The following is an 11,969-nucleotide window of genomic DNA, read 5'->3' on the forward strand; positions in this document are numbered from 1 at the left end:
ACTGTCAAGTCAGCAGTCTTCCCCATGATTGTGTAGCCTATAGAACTAGACTGAAAGACCATTTAAAGGCCTTTGCAGGTGGTTTGAGTTAATTAGCTGATTAGAGTGTGGTACCAGGTGCCATCAATTTTGAACCTTTTCACAAAATTCTAATTTTCTGATATGATGAATTTGAGATTTTCATTTGTTGTCATTTGTAATCATCAAAATTAAACGAAATAAACATTTGAAATATATGAGTTTGTATGCAATGTATGAATATAATATACAAGTTTCACTTTTTAAATGGAATTACTGAAATCAATCTACTTTTTCATGATATTCTAATTTTATGACCAGCACCTGTAGCTCTTAGATCAGCTAAACTAAACTGAAGTTAAAACTGTTTATGTTACAAGGAGTCCATTTAAATGGACAGAAAGTAACTTGGACATAGGTTAGATATGTGCAGTACTGAGCCATTACCAACCTGCTCTAAATGAAAATGGTAAATGGATTGTTCTTATAAAGCGCCTTCAGTTCCTTTTTTATTTATGTAGGAATAAGATTTTTATATCTTTAAACTAAAAATGACAACAATCTGAAATTGGTGTGAGAATTCTTTATCCATTTAGTTTAACCACCTTTTTGTATTTATCAGTCCCTCCAGGATTTTGCAGGCATTTTTTGTGATTGTTGGGGGCTAAAATGCCTGATTTCGCAGGGCATTTTCCTAAAAGTTGCAAAATTTTTTTTTGCTAAAATCAATAAAGAAACATAACTTTTAATATATAAACCAAAAATCCTTACTAGTTTTGTAAGATAATTACCAACAAACACTGACATTATCAAAAGGTGCTTTATTTGAGAACTTTGATAGCTTCTAAACTGACATTCATGACCATTTCTGTATTGTCCCTCGTCTGCAGCTCTCCTCACATGTTTTGCAGACACAAAGTGTTTGTCGATGCATTTATGTTCCATGATTACACTGCAGGACGTGCAAAACAGCTTCCCCCCCACTCTCCTGCAGCTGGGGAGGAAACTGGTTTGCGACCGCAGTGAAGTTAGTTTTAAGTTGGATGTTGGATATTCGCGCTCCACGGAGTTAGCGGTGTCTGGCTCACGGCTGACTTAGCCGTCCCTAAGTGAACCACCACACGTGAGAGAAGGGGCCGGCAGAGAATGGCTGGCCGACATTAGCATTCCTGTTTTGGGTCAGCCGTGAGCTAGACGCCGCTAACTCCGCGGAGCGTGAATATCCAACATCCAACTTAAAAGTAACTTCACTGCGATGTTTTGTGCGGTCCTTCGCTGAAATCTTTGTGGGCAAATGTGAAGCATTAGCGCACATTTTGGCTTCGGTCGCTGCTCCTGCACGCTCCCGGCATTCTGATGTTAACAGGATGTGACGTCATGCGTCTTCTTCACTACACAAACCCACAAAGAAGAGACTAGACCGCAGAAACGGTGGCGAATCACTTTAGAAACAATAAATATTGGGTCAAGGTTGGGGGAAAGTTGCAGTGTTTTGGGCAAAGTTGCAAAAAGTTGCGGGGTTTGCTTGATTTTGCGTTCATAGTTGCAATCGCAACATCGCAAAATCCTGGAGGGTCTTATTTATGTCTTAAAGTGCTGTGAAGCTTGAGAAATTTTGCTCTTTCATAAAACAGTTCTGTGAAAGGGCCTCACAGATCAGTCCGTCTTTATTCTGCCTTTATTGTTCATAAATCACTGATGGAGTCGCCCACGTCCCGCACAGATGTGAGCTTCAAAAATTAAACGAGCAGTGTGTGGAGCAGAACTCAGCTGTGTTGGCGTGGAGCGAGACGCGTTAAATGAGTGACGGACGTCTTCCTCATATCATTTTCAAAACATGATGATTTACCTTAGTTTTGGGATTCTCTTTGTGGTTAACTTTTTTTCGTTTTAAACTAAATACAAAGTTGCTGTGAGTCATTGTCAGTCTTCCCTCAGTAATAAATCTATTTGTTGTTTAATCCACACATCTTCTTCCTGAGCTATAGCGCCAGCTTGCTTCTTCACATGTGAACTGTTTCGGCTTTGTTACTACCTCGCTTCTCAGAACAAAGGTGCATCGGGACGGGTCGGATCGACCCCCCTCGTCGCCTCAGTTCATTCAGAAATCACTCCAGGGCGGCCAGAAGGTGTCAAGTCCTGGCCCGAGCCTTTTGATTCTTCAAGATGTTTCTGTTCTCATCCGAAGAGTTTTTAAATTCAAAACAGAAAGGTTTGGCATTCAAAGCCTGGGCGTGACAGAGAGTGATTTGCATGAGAGTTCAACCACTCACAAGATAAACAGCCCAACAAGTTTACAATCGTGGAACTCCACACCTTTCAGTTTTAAAAGCTCTTCTTCAGAAATCTAAACTGGATCCAGTTGCCTTTAATTTGGTAATGGATGACTGAGAATCTCCACTAGCCAAGTGCCGTCCAGAATCCAGGTGAATAGTGACAATTGTTTGCCTGGATGAATGAAAGAACAGGGTCACATGACTGTAGAGCCCCTACATGGGTGTTGGACCCACTTCCTGTTCTTTCTTTCACCTGAACAAAGTGTAATGTTGAGAGGATTCCAGTCCATTGGTGTGAACTCCACAACCGGTCTAAACTGAGAGAAAACAGACAACATGGTTTTGTGTTTTACTGGGAATGCACATTTCAGTTGTGAATCAAAAGTGAAACATAATTATGTGAGTTATTCTCTGGGCTTTCATTGTAGAATATTGTTTTGTATTGAAAATGAAATCACATTATGGTGAGAGAATTGGAAATCAAATGAATAATCCAGTGAAGCAGTTCAGCATCACTCCATGTAAAACAACATCTTGTTAGTAATATTCCTTGTAGCACCCAGCCACTCCTTCAGTGTTTGTGTTTCAATGTGCTATCCAGATTTTCTGGAAAATCTGTTTTGTTTTGCTACTTATTTAGCAAATCACAATTTTATACACAGAAGACCAAGTACACACACCGAATGTCATACTAGATTCCAGGCAATTGACTCCAAATACCATGATTCTGTGCATGTCTTTTTTTTTCCTGAATCCTTGTGTTTTTAATCTGTTTTGACTCACAATGGTGTCTGCTTGCATTTTGTACAACTGCAGCAAAATGTCTGAGCTGAACAGATGTTTTGTGTTTTGTGTGTTTGGCTCACACACATCTTTTTTATGTTCATGTGTTTAGAACTTTGTATTTTAGTGACCTTTGCAGTGGCCATTCATACTTCATCACTCACCTGTGTTTTTATACAGCGGTTATTAGAGAAAAGAAATGCACGTCTGTCCAATGCCTTTGAAAGTATGAAAGTGTTTTACCGTTTCCATTAAACACCTTCCTCTTCACGTTCATCAGGGCACACTGGACAAGCAGCTGTACAAGCTGGAAAGGAAGTACAGCCTGGCAGAGAAAAAACTCCAGGAGCAGAAGGAAAAGGAGAGACAAAATAAGGTAAAATCACACATCCGTTTTTGTCTTTCCTTAATTGTTTTGTAATATTTTGTGGTCCCAGTGAAATTTAGTATAAAACATAAACGCAACATAGGAAACGGTGGAGACTCCACTGACAATTAAAACTTCCAAACCCATTTGTATGTATGTGTGTGAGGTGGCAGAGCTGCACTGGGTTGTTGATTTATTTTATAATCCTGGTATCACATCACACAGCTCAGCCTGTCTGACATTCTGGATCTCTTTCTGAGAGTCACAGAGTAATCAGTCAGTAGACATCCTCAGACAGACATCGTCACAGATGAACATGTTTTTAAAACAGTTGTTGGTGTTTTAACCTCAAGCAGAGTTTTTCTGAGACAGTGTGACACTGAATAAATAAAATAATTAATTGTTGTTCAAATTAATTAAGTCTTTAGTATTATTTACAATTCTGGCCTCTACAGCTGCTCTAAGATGAGGAGTATGCAGGGCGCCGTTTGTACCTTTAAATCAAAAACTTACCTATGCTTAAAGGCAACAGTGTTATTTTACTTTTAAATGACACAAACTATAAATCAGTAACCAAAACAAAAAAAAACATTTTCTAGGCGTTACAACCTTTTACTCAGTATTTAGTTTATTTATGTCAACTCACTCTGTAAGAGTGAAATGTGTAAAACAAACAAAAAAAACTTTTTTCTAATAATTTTCTATTATTTTTCAACATTACGGACAGCAGTCTGAAAACTTGTTTGCATGACGTTAATTAAAAAAATCTCCAGATATTTAAAAATATCAAAATCGCCCTGACTTAACACGTGACCACTAAGAAAAAGTCCAAAATGTTAAATAACTTAAAAGTAATTCAGGACAATAAGTAAGTAATGGGTATTATTTCAACTAAATAGTTATTTCAAGTATAAAAATTCTTAACCTGTCTGAGTATGGTCATGGTAAATATTGACATTATAGACTTGCCGTTTGACATTGTTTTGTATTTTTCCTCTAAAACAAATCCAGTATCGTCACGTTGACGTCATGTTCTTTTCTCCTCCTCCCTGTCGGATTCTTCACCCAGAGGTTCATGGACGACGCAGAGCAGCACTTGACTCAAATGGATCAGGAGATGAAGGCCAAAGTCCAGCATTTCATCGGTGCGCTGCGGGAATTAACTCGCTCTCAGTGTGACACCAACGGCTCAGCCATTCAGAAGAACATCTCCAGGATCTGTCAGGACCAGGCTCGTCTCCAGGAGGTCCGCTGTGGGATTGAAAGCCTCATGCAGGAAAACGACCCTTTCTGCTTCATTGAGGTGAGCCGCAGACGTCCTGTAGCCAGTTAACAAGCATTAATACCACATTGCTCTATTTAAATTTCTTTTTTTCCACTCAAAATCCATTTTTAAAATTTTTATCTTATAGTTTGTGAAATAAGATTTTTTTTTCTCCTGAAAAATATCACCCTATTTGTTGAATTCAAAAAAGTCTCCCAAATTTAATGAATGTTGTGAAATTTGTACAAGAATACATCAAGTTTTTTCAGTTTAACATAATATGCAATTCTTCAGTAAAGTGCTGAAAAAATCTTCTTGCAAGATATTTATATATTAAAAGAAAAGTCCTTTTTATAAAATTAAAGGCTCACTTTCCTGCTCATGTTTTAGACCATGATCATCTGATGCTGAGAAATGTTGGAAGTGGTAGCCATTTTGGTTCAGCCTTGGAAAAAACAAAATCTCATACAACACTGCAAGATTTCCCATTCAGAGAATGTTTAGTGAATGACTCTCAGCTACTACCACATTAAATTTTAGCTCAATATCTCTTAAATTGACTGAGTTAAACATATTTCTGTTGGCTAAAATGTATTATTTATGACGGCCATTTTGAACTGAATTGACTCCAAAAGTTATTCAACTCTAGATGTGCAACAAGTGACGTTTTTCTGAGTTTCACTAAAATTGGTTCATAAAATATTTTGTTAACACGACAGATAAATACAGTCAATTGAAAACATTATTGCCCACCTTTCACCAGCAGGCAAACATGAAAGTGCTTTACATATGAATTTAAAATGCACACTATATTTCATAATCATTACGAAAAAATGTAGAGTAAAACCTTTGACTTGTAAATGTGTTTTATTTGAATCGGTGACGATGATGAAGATGATGATCAGGACCCAGAACAGCTTATATCTTATTAAATGCTGTTTTAACAGGTTCTGACTGAGGTTACAGTCACCTAAACAGATGTAGCCTGATTATTTTTTACAGCTAAAAAGCTTTCTCACTACTGCTGATGTGTTTTAATGTGAACAAATTTGCTGCAGTGAGGTGAAAGGTAACTCTCCTCCCTCTGCTCAGATAAGTTCAGGTCATTGCTTATTTTTCTCGTGCACTCACAAAGTCTATCGAAAAGTTCTTCTCTCCAGTCATAAACATTGTTTAAACATGCTTCCCCCAAGGGTAATTTGTATCATAGTAACACACACACACACACACACACACGAAACATTAACACAGGACAAGGAAACAGTAAAATGAAAACACTACCATCAGACTGTGTATTTCAGAGCCTGGTTGCTGCAGGGATCTTGGCAGCAGATACCTGCTTGTGGACAGGAGCAACCTGAACTTACCATGGACAGGGTCATCAGGATCACCAGAATTTCCCTTTTCCATTTTCTAAAACAGGCAAATTTGATTGTCTTGAACTGTCTGAAATGTTGTTACTCATCTTTTTTGTGCGATCTAAACTGTAACTTTACAAGAATGATTTTTACTTAAATATTTCAAAACCTGTCAGGAAGTTGTATAAATCTGAGTCTGGAAAAATTCTGGAATTGTGTTAATGAATACAAAAACAAAAATCTAATCAGCGTTGATCATTTAGAATTGATTGCTTGAATTTTTGGGTGAATTGTTCCCTAAACATGTTTTTAGGTTGAAATATTTTTGCTTTCATTTGATTTCAGGCATACAAGACAACAGGAAAACAGTATGTACCTCTTTTATATTATTTTTTTACAATTGTTTTGTACTGATATATCATTTTGTCTAATGTTGTAAATAAAACTGACTTTTTTGCCAACTTATAAAATCTAACTTGCAGGCTGACCTTCAGCCTTTAAGTTTGGTCCTTATTACATGATGTTAAGGTTGGGGTATTTGAAACATCATTCCAAAAACTTTTATTTATTTTAAACTCTGCTTTGATGTGTCTTAACTTCTTTGTCTTTTGTGTTTTATCGCTGAGGTCACTGTCAGTAATGATCACTAAGAAAAAATGATCCCGTAGTCTTGAAATCTATCCTCAGGTCTGTGTACAGATTCTGGTAAATCTATCGTGTCGAGAGAATGTGAATTTTGATTCATATCAGTGAGTCTTTTCCCCCAAACCCAAGATCCGCAAAAAAAAGATTGTCGTGCAGAAGATATTTTAGTAATGCAAAGATGTTTCACATCCTCATATGTACAACAAATATGCAAAGGTTTTGCTTTAAAAGTGTGTGTGTGTGTGTGTGTGTGTGTGTGTGTGTGTGTTTTAAATGACTTGTTTAAAAAAATTTAAATTTCTTGGTTTCCTTTTTTTAAGATGCCGCAGGCAGCTAAAGAAGAACTTGTTCTACCCGGAGTACGTTGAAATGGAGACAGAGATTCTTGGAGTAAAGATGGAGGAGGAGATGGGAAAGTTCCTGGAGGATATTCCATGTCAGATTGTTACCACCATCAATTCCCTGTGTAAGAATTCGTTAAAAAGTCATTTAGTGATAAATGATGGTTTGTTTTTACCTAATAAACCCCTTTACTAGTTACCAGTCGTTAGTATCTTGTAAGCTGTGACATCAGTCTTAGAGCATGAAGTTTGGAGAAACAGGGAGAAGTTCTGCAGGAATCGGGCTGAAGGCTCTGTGCTGAATGACTGATGTCCCGGCTCATAACCATTAATAACTATTTGACAGAACATCACCTCAAAATAGCCCAACTATCCCTTTTGAAGAAGATATAAAAGAACAATTCTGTAAAAATAAGAACATCTTTAAAGTATTAAAAATGTGTATTTTTTTCATATAATTTTTCCCTCCCATCAGGTCAACTGTCAGATCCTGAGGAAGAGGAGGAACATGAAGACAATGAGGAAGTAGCTCCAGAGGACGACGATGATGACGATGACGACGACGACCTCGATGACAGCAGCGAGGAGGAAATGAGGAGTGAAGGCGAGGAGGACGAGCTACACGATCAAAATGAGCTGACCGATGAACATTTTAGTTCGTGGGAGGAAGAAGAGGAGGAGGAAGAAGAGGAAGAGGAGGAGGATGAACAGGAGGAAGATGAAGAGAACGAGGAAGAAGATGAGGAGGAAGATGAGGAAGAGAGAGGCGTTTGACTGAGGCTGTTATTTGTATCCATATATTTTTACACCTATCAATGCACTTAATGTTTAACTGAAGGTGCAGCAGATGTTTCAGCAACACCTGAACCTTTTTCTGCTTGAATGTGTTTACAGATAATTAACCTCAGATCCTCGGGATCAAACTGAACTTTCAATCTAAATGCACTGAGAATCTCATGCTAAACCTGTGATGCTACTGCTAAACACAATTGAAGTGCTTTATAAGATAATTAAAAGATATTTGCTTTATATAGTTAGTATGTACACAAAAATTGAATGTATGAAAATTTGGCCAAAAAGATTTAAGCTAGTTGTTGTTATAACTTTGCATGCCACAATGCTTGATTTTCTACCACTTTCATAACTTTTTTTTTTTTCAGATCGTCAGAAATTTGTCAAAAACACTCTTTGTAGATGTTTATAGCTCATTTACAGTCAATGCTTAATAGAAAATATAAAAGTCTTGTGCTTAGTTTTCCAATGCCACACAGAGCATTGAAGTCAGATGATTTTCAACATGTTTGTCCTGAACGAGAGGAGCTAAAGAAAACAGAAGGCCAGTATCAGTAAACTTGAACAAGTCTGAAGTGTTGCTTCATGCTTTGGGTAAACGTTGCAAGCCAAAGAGAAAAGATGTTGAGAAAAATGTGATTTTTACAGACTGACTTTGCTTTTCATAGATGAGCTTTAAAAGCAGTGAATGATTAATGATTGTCAAATGTTCCTATGCACAGTGCATAGATTAATTACTGGAGTATCAGTTTCAGGTGATGTGAATTCCTGCACTTTTCTTCAGAAATGTTGTGTTCAGCTTGAAATATGAGAAGCCAAAAAAAAAAACTGCATATCAATAAAAAGTCTGTTATATGTTTACAGTGAAATTGGCCGTTAAGAGATAAAAATTACTATAAAGGTGCAAAGTTTTCTTTTGGTTTAGCTGGGGTAAAAGAATTGATTTTTTAACATTATTTCTGCCTGGTTTATTTAAAATTATTAAAAAAGAAACATTAAATACCATAGAGCCATTGTTCTTAAATTGGAGCACTGGTGGTTCTTAATATTATTCTAGTAAGATTCATAGATCATAAACTTCACTGATCCCAGGAGGCTGAGAAATATAATCTATTTACAAGTTAATAGCTGTTGTATGTTGAACAGTGATGTAAAAAAGTAAAGATGACAAAGTGGTTTAAGATCATTCTGATGATAGATTTTGTGACTGCGCTCTATGTGGTGCTTTTCTTAGCAATGAGTGTCTGGAACCATCACATCCTAAAATGCATCCTTCACCTTTATTTGTACCACTGTCTCCCCCCCGAATCTGTTCAATGACAAACGGTTGGGTTATGGAGTCAGTGGCATGGCACAGGCCTGCAGATCTCAATCCAAATTTCATCTCTTTTGTTTAGTCCAGGAGATAAACTTTGAAGATAACAACCTGATAAAAACCTTGAAAATTAAGGTTATTTAAAGATCAAAAATCTTTAGGTTTGATGTTAGAATTTTAGGATTGATTGAATTTTCGGGTCATTAACGCTAAACGACCTCATCTGAGGAAGGCCCAGCTGAAGATTGGGCCTTGGTGTGTCCCTTCACCAGGCTAGGAAAAAGAAGTGGATTTGTTTTTTATGTTAAAGTTAGTTGACAAGTCGCTGTCCTTGTTTATGTCAGATTTGTTGGAAATGTTTCACAACAAGCTTAAAAACCATTAGTGATATCTGTCATCAGGGTGATACTGCCATATGATCAATTTTATAAATGAAGCAAAATATATTACTGTTTTAAATATGTAAAATATGAAAGCAAAACAAATATTTTATTAAATAATCTTGTTAAATATTTTCCTTAAAAAATTAAATAAGCAAAGATGTTTTATACTTTAAAAATGTTAAAAAGCAATTTTACGGTGAAATTGTATAACATGCTGCTTTTTTACACTCGCTGAGGAGAGTAAAGTATCAGCGAAAGGCGGAACGTTTGTTCTTGTCATTGTAGCCGACGGACATAGTAGACGTCCTTTTTTTCCGTGTGTATTTCCGGTTTCAGCGGACGGCGTGTCTGTTTAGATGGTTATTAATGTTTCACGTCGTTTAATTGAAAGAGTGAGTCTGTTTTGACTCAAACGGTGTTCTGCAAATAACAACAGGGAAAAGATGAACCCCGTGTTCCGGAAGGTAAAGGTATTGAGTTGTTTTTTTTAAAGTTATTTAGAGGTCATACGGAGAGTTGAATTATTGCTCTTGAACGATCTACTACAGAGGTATATTTAAAAACAACCATTGAAGCCATTACAACATTATTTATTTACTACAATTCAGACCACCTTAGCTGTAACAGTGTCAAAGGTGGAGAAAAAGTAAAAACATAACTAAATAGGGAGGGAGAACAGCTTTGTCCTGTAGAAATCAAATCTGTCAGGAGGATTCAAATTTCTGGAAAAGCAATGAACTTTAGTGTTTTTTATTTTTATTCCGATGATAAAAGGATGCTGCATATTGTCCGACTGTAGCCTACTGCTACAGCAGAAGGTGACTTACTGGTTCAATAACACTGTTTAAAACCATAAAGGTGCTCCGTTTTAAATCCATTCAAATAAAAATGTGGAAGGTTCAACATTTTGACAGACAGTGTTACAATTAGGAGTAATGTATCGTCTTGTATCTTGTTTGTGAAAGTTTTGCATTTTTATTAAACCAGGAAAGACTCTTGAGATTGAAAATGCATTTTATAAGAGTGTCCTGGCCGAAACAGGCAGCAGCTCATCACTAAAAAACATAAAAGGTCACTGGGAAATGAGCAAAACAAACAAACAAATAAAAGTCAGAGTTTATTTGTGTATATGCTCTTAAAGTCAACAACATAAAACATCAATTAAGACATTTGAATTTAAATGTTTACTATTTGTTTCAATTCACTTAGTTTTTCAGGTTCAGCTGGTTTTGGTTCTGATCCGAACAGCGAGGAGCAGAGGATTTAAATGCCTTTTATCTGTACTCAGTTTGCTTGTTTTAATAACAGTTTACAAGAACGCACTGCCTGTTAATATAACCAATGTTAAATTAAGTTTTACAGGTCTATGAAGATGGACTAAAATCAGTCCTGTGGTTTAGATCAAACAAGATCTGAATTTTTTTTTTGTACTTGTAAGTTGCAGACACCTCATCTGTCAGGCCAAGGAGGAGAGAGGACTTATCAGTGCTTAGTTTAAAAGCCAACATGTGTGATGATAAAGAGCTGTGTTAGTGTCACTCGCTGACGTGTGAAAACACTAAAAATGTTGAATAATATATATGGTAGGGCTGAACAAATGATCAAAAATGAATCAGTATTGCAAAGGAGCCTAAAAATCACAGACACAAACAGCATGCACAAGTTATAAATTTATCATTCAGATGGACCCACTCCTTTAAGTACCCACAGCTGGCACATGGGTTTATTGCAGCTGATATTATGAGAATCAATAATATCACAACTGCATGTTTCCTTAATATCAAGCATCTCTAATACAGCATATGGGTTTAAACAACATATGGGGTCATCAAGGGAGTGTGGTACAGCGTAAAACATGGTTCTGTTACCATTTATTGCAGACTTTTTAAAATGGAGAATGACAATATCTTGGAATGACTCACTTATTGTGCAGAATTTAAACAAAGTACCGTATTTTCCGGACTATAAGGCGGACTTAAAAACCTTAAATTTTCTCAAAAAACAACAGTACGCCTTATAATCCGGAGCACCTTATATATGTAAGAAGTCGTAATGTTTTAGTACGACTTTGGTAAACTACAAAGCCTCACCGCTTGCAGCATTAAGGCTCAGTTATAGTCGTGCTCTGTAGTGTCGCACAGAGCTCTGTGAAGAGCACACGGACCTGAGCGAGCGCTGTAGGCGTTTATACCTGAAGCTTACGGTGGTGCAGTATTCTTCTGTGAGTTGTGAACCATTTGATTATCTTTGTGATCTCTCATAGAGGCATCATATAAATGCTGATACAGACGAACCAGAGGGGAAAGCAGTGCAGCACCAACACTGTTTATAGTGAGGGTGGTGTGCTTCTGACCTCGACTCGGGACGTTGTGGGTCGGTGGGCCGAATACTTCGAAGACCTCCTCAATCCTACCGGCACGTCTTCCA

At 37.0% G+C, this 11,969-nt stretch overlaps 2 protein-coding genes across 4 annotated transcripts in view; both read left to right on the forward strand.

The window, feature by feature from the left end:
• zgc:92594 (uncharacterized protein LOC436996 homolog) overlaps positions 1 to 8,745 on the forward strand; it is a 14,767-nt gene extending 6,022 nt beyond the window's left edge. For both annotated transcript variants that reach the window (XM_017432023.3, XM_037976647.1), the window contains exons 4-8: positions 3,358 to 3,453; positions 4,514 to 4,747; positions 6,412 to 6,434; positions 7,032 to 7,177; positions 7,528 to 8,745. In XM_017432023.3, coding sequence (XP_017287512.1) covers positions 3,358 to 3,453; positions 4,514 to 4,747; positions 6,412 to 6,434; positions 7,032 to 7,177; positions 7,528 to 7,826 — 798 coding nt within the window. In that variant the 3' untranslated portion in view covers positions 7,827 to 8,745. The remainder of the gene's footprint in view (positions 1 to 3,357; positions 3,454 to 4,513; positions 4,748 to 6,411; positions 6,435 to 7,031; positions 7,178 to 7,527) is intronic.
• A 1,089-nt stretch (positions 8,746 to 9,834) lies between these two features.
• The window catches only part of mrpl48 (mitochondrial ribosomal protein L48), a 7,744-nt gene continuing 5,609 nt past the window's right edge, over positions 9,835 to 11,969 (forward strand). Inside the window, exon 1 of one of the 2 annotated variants that reach the window (XM_017432016.3) lies at positions 9,835 to 10,012. In XM_017432016.3, coding sequence (XP_017287505.1) covers positions 9,986 to 10,012 — 27 coding nt within the window. In that variant the 5' untranslated portion in view covers positions 9,835 to 9,985. The remainder of the gene's footprint in view (positions 10,013 to 11,969) is intronic. The other variant, XM_017432017.2, reaches the window with a different exon arrangement.

Source organism: Kryptolebias marmoratus, linkage group LG7 (genome assembly GCF_001649575.2).
Source record: "Kryptolebias marmoratus isolate JLee-2015 linkage group LG7, ASM164957v2, whole genome shotgun sequence".
NCBI lineage: Eukaryota > Metazoa > Chordata > Actinopteri > Cyprinodontiformes > Rivulidae > Kryptolebias > Kryptolebias marmoratus.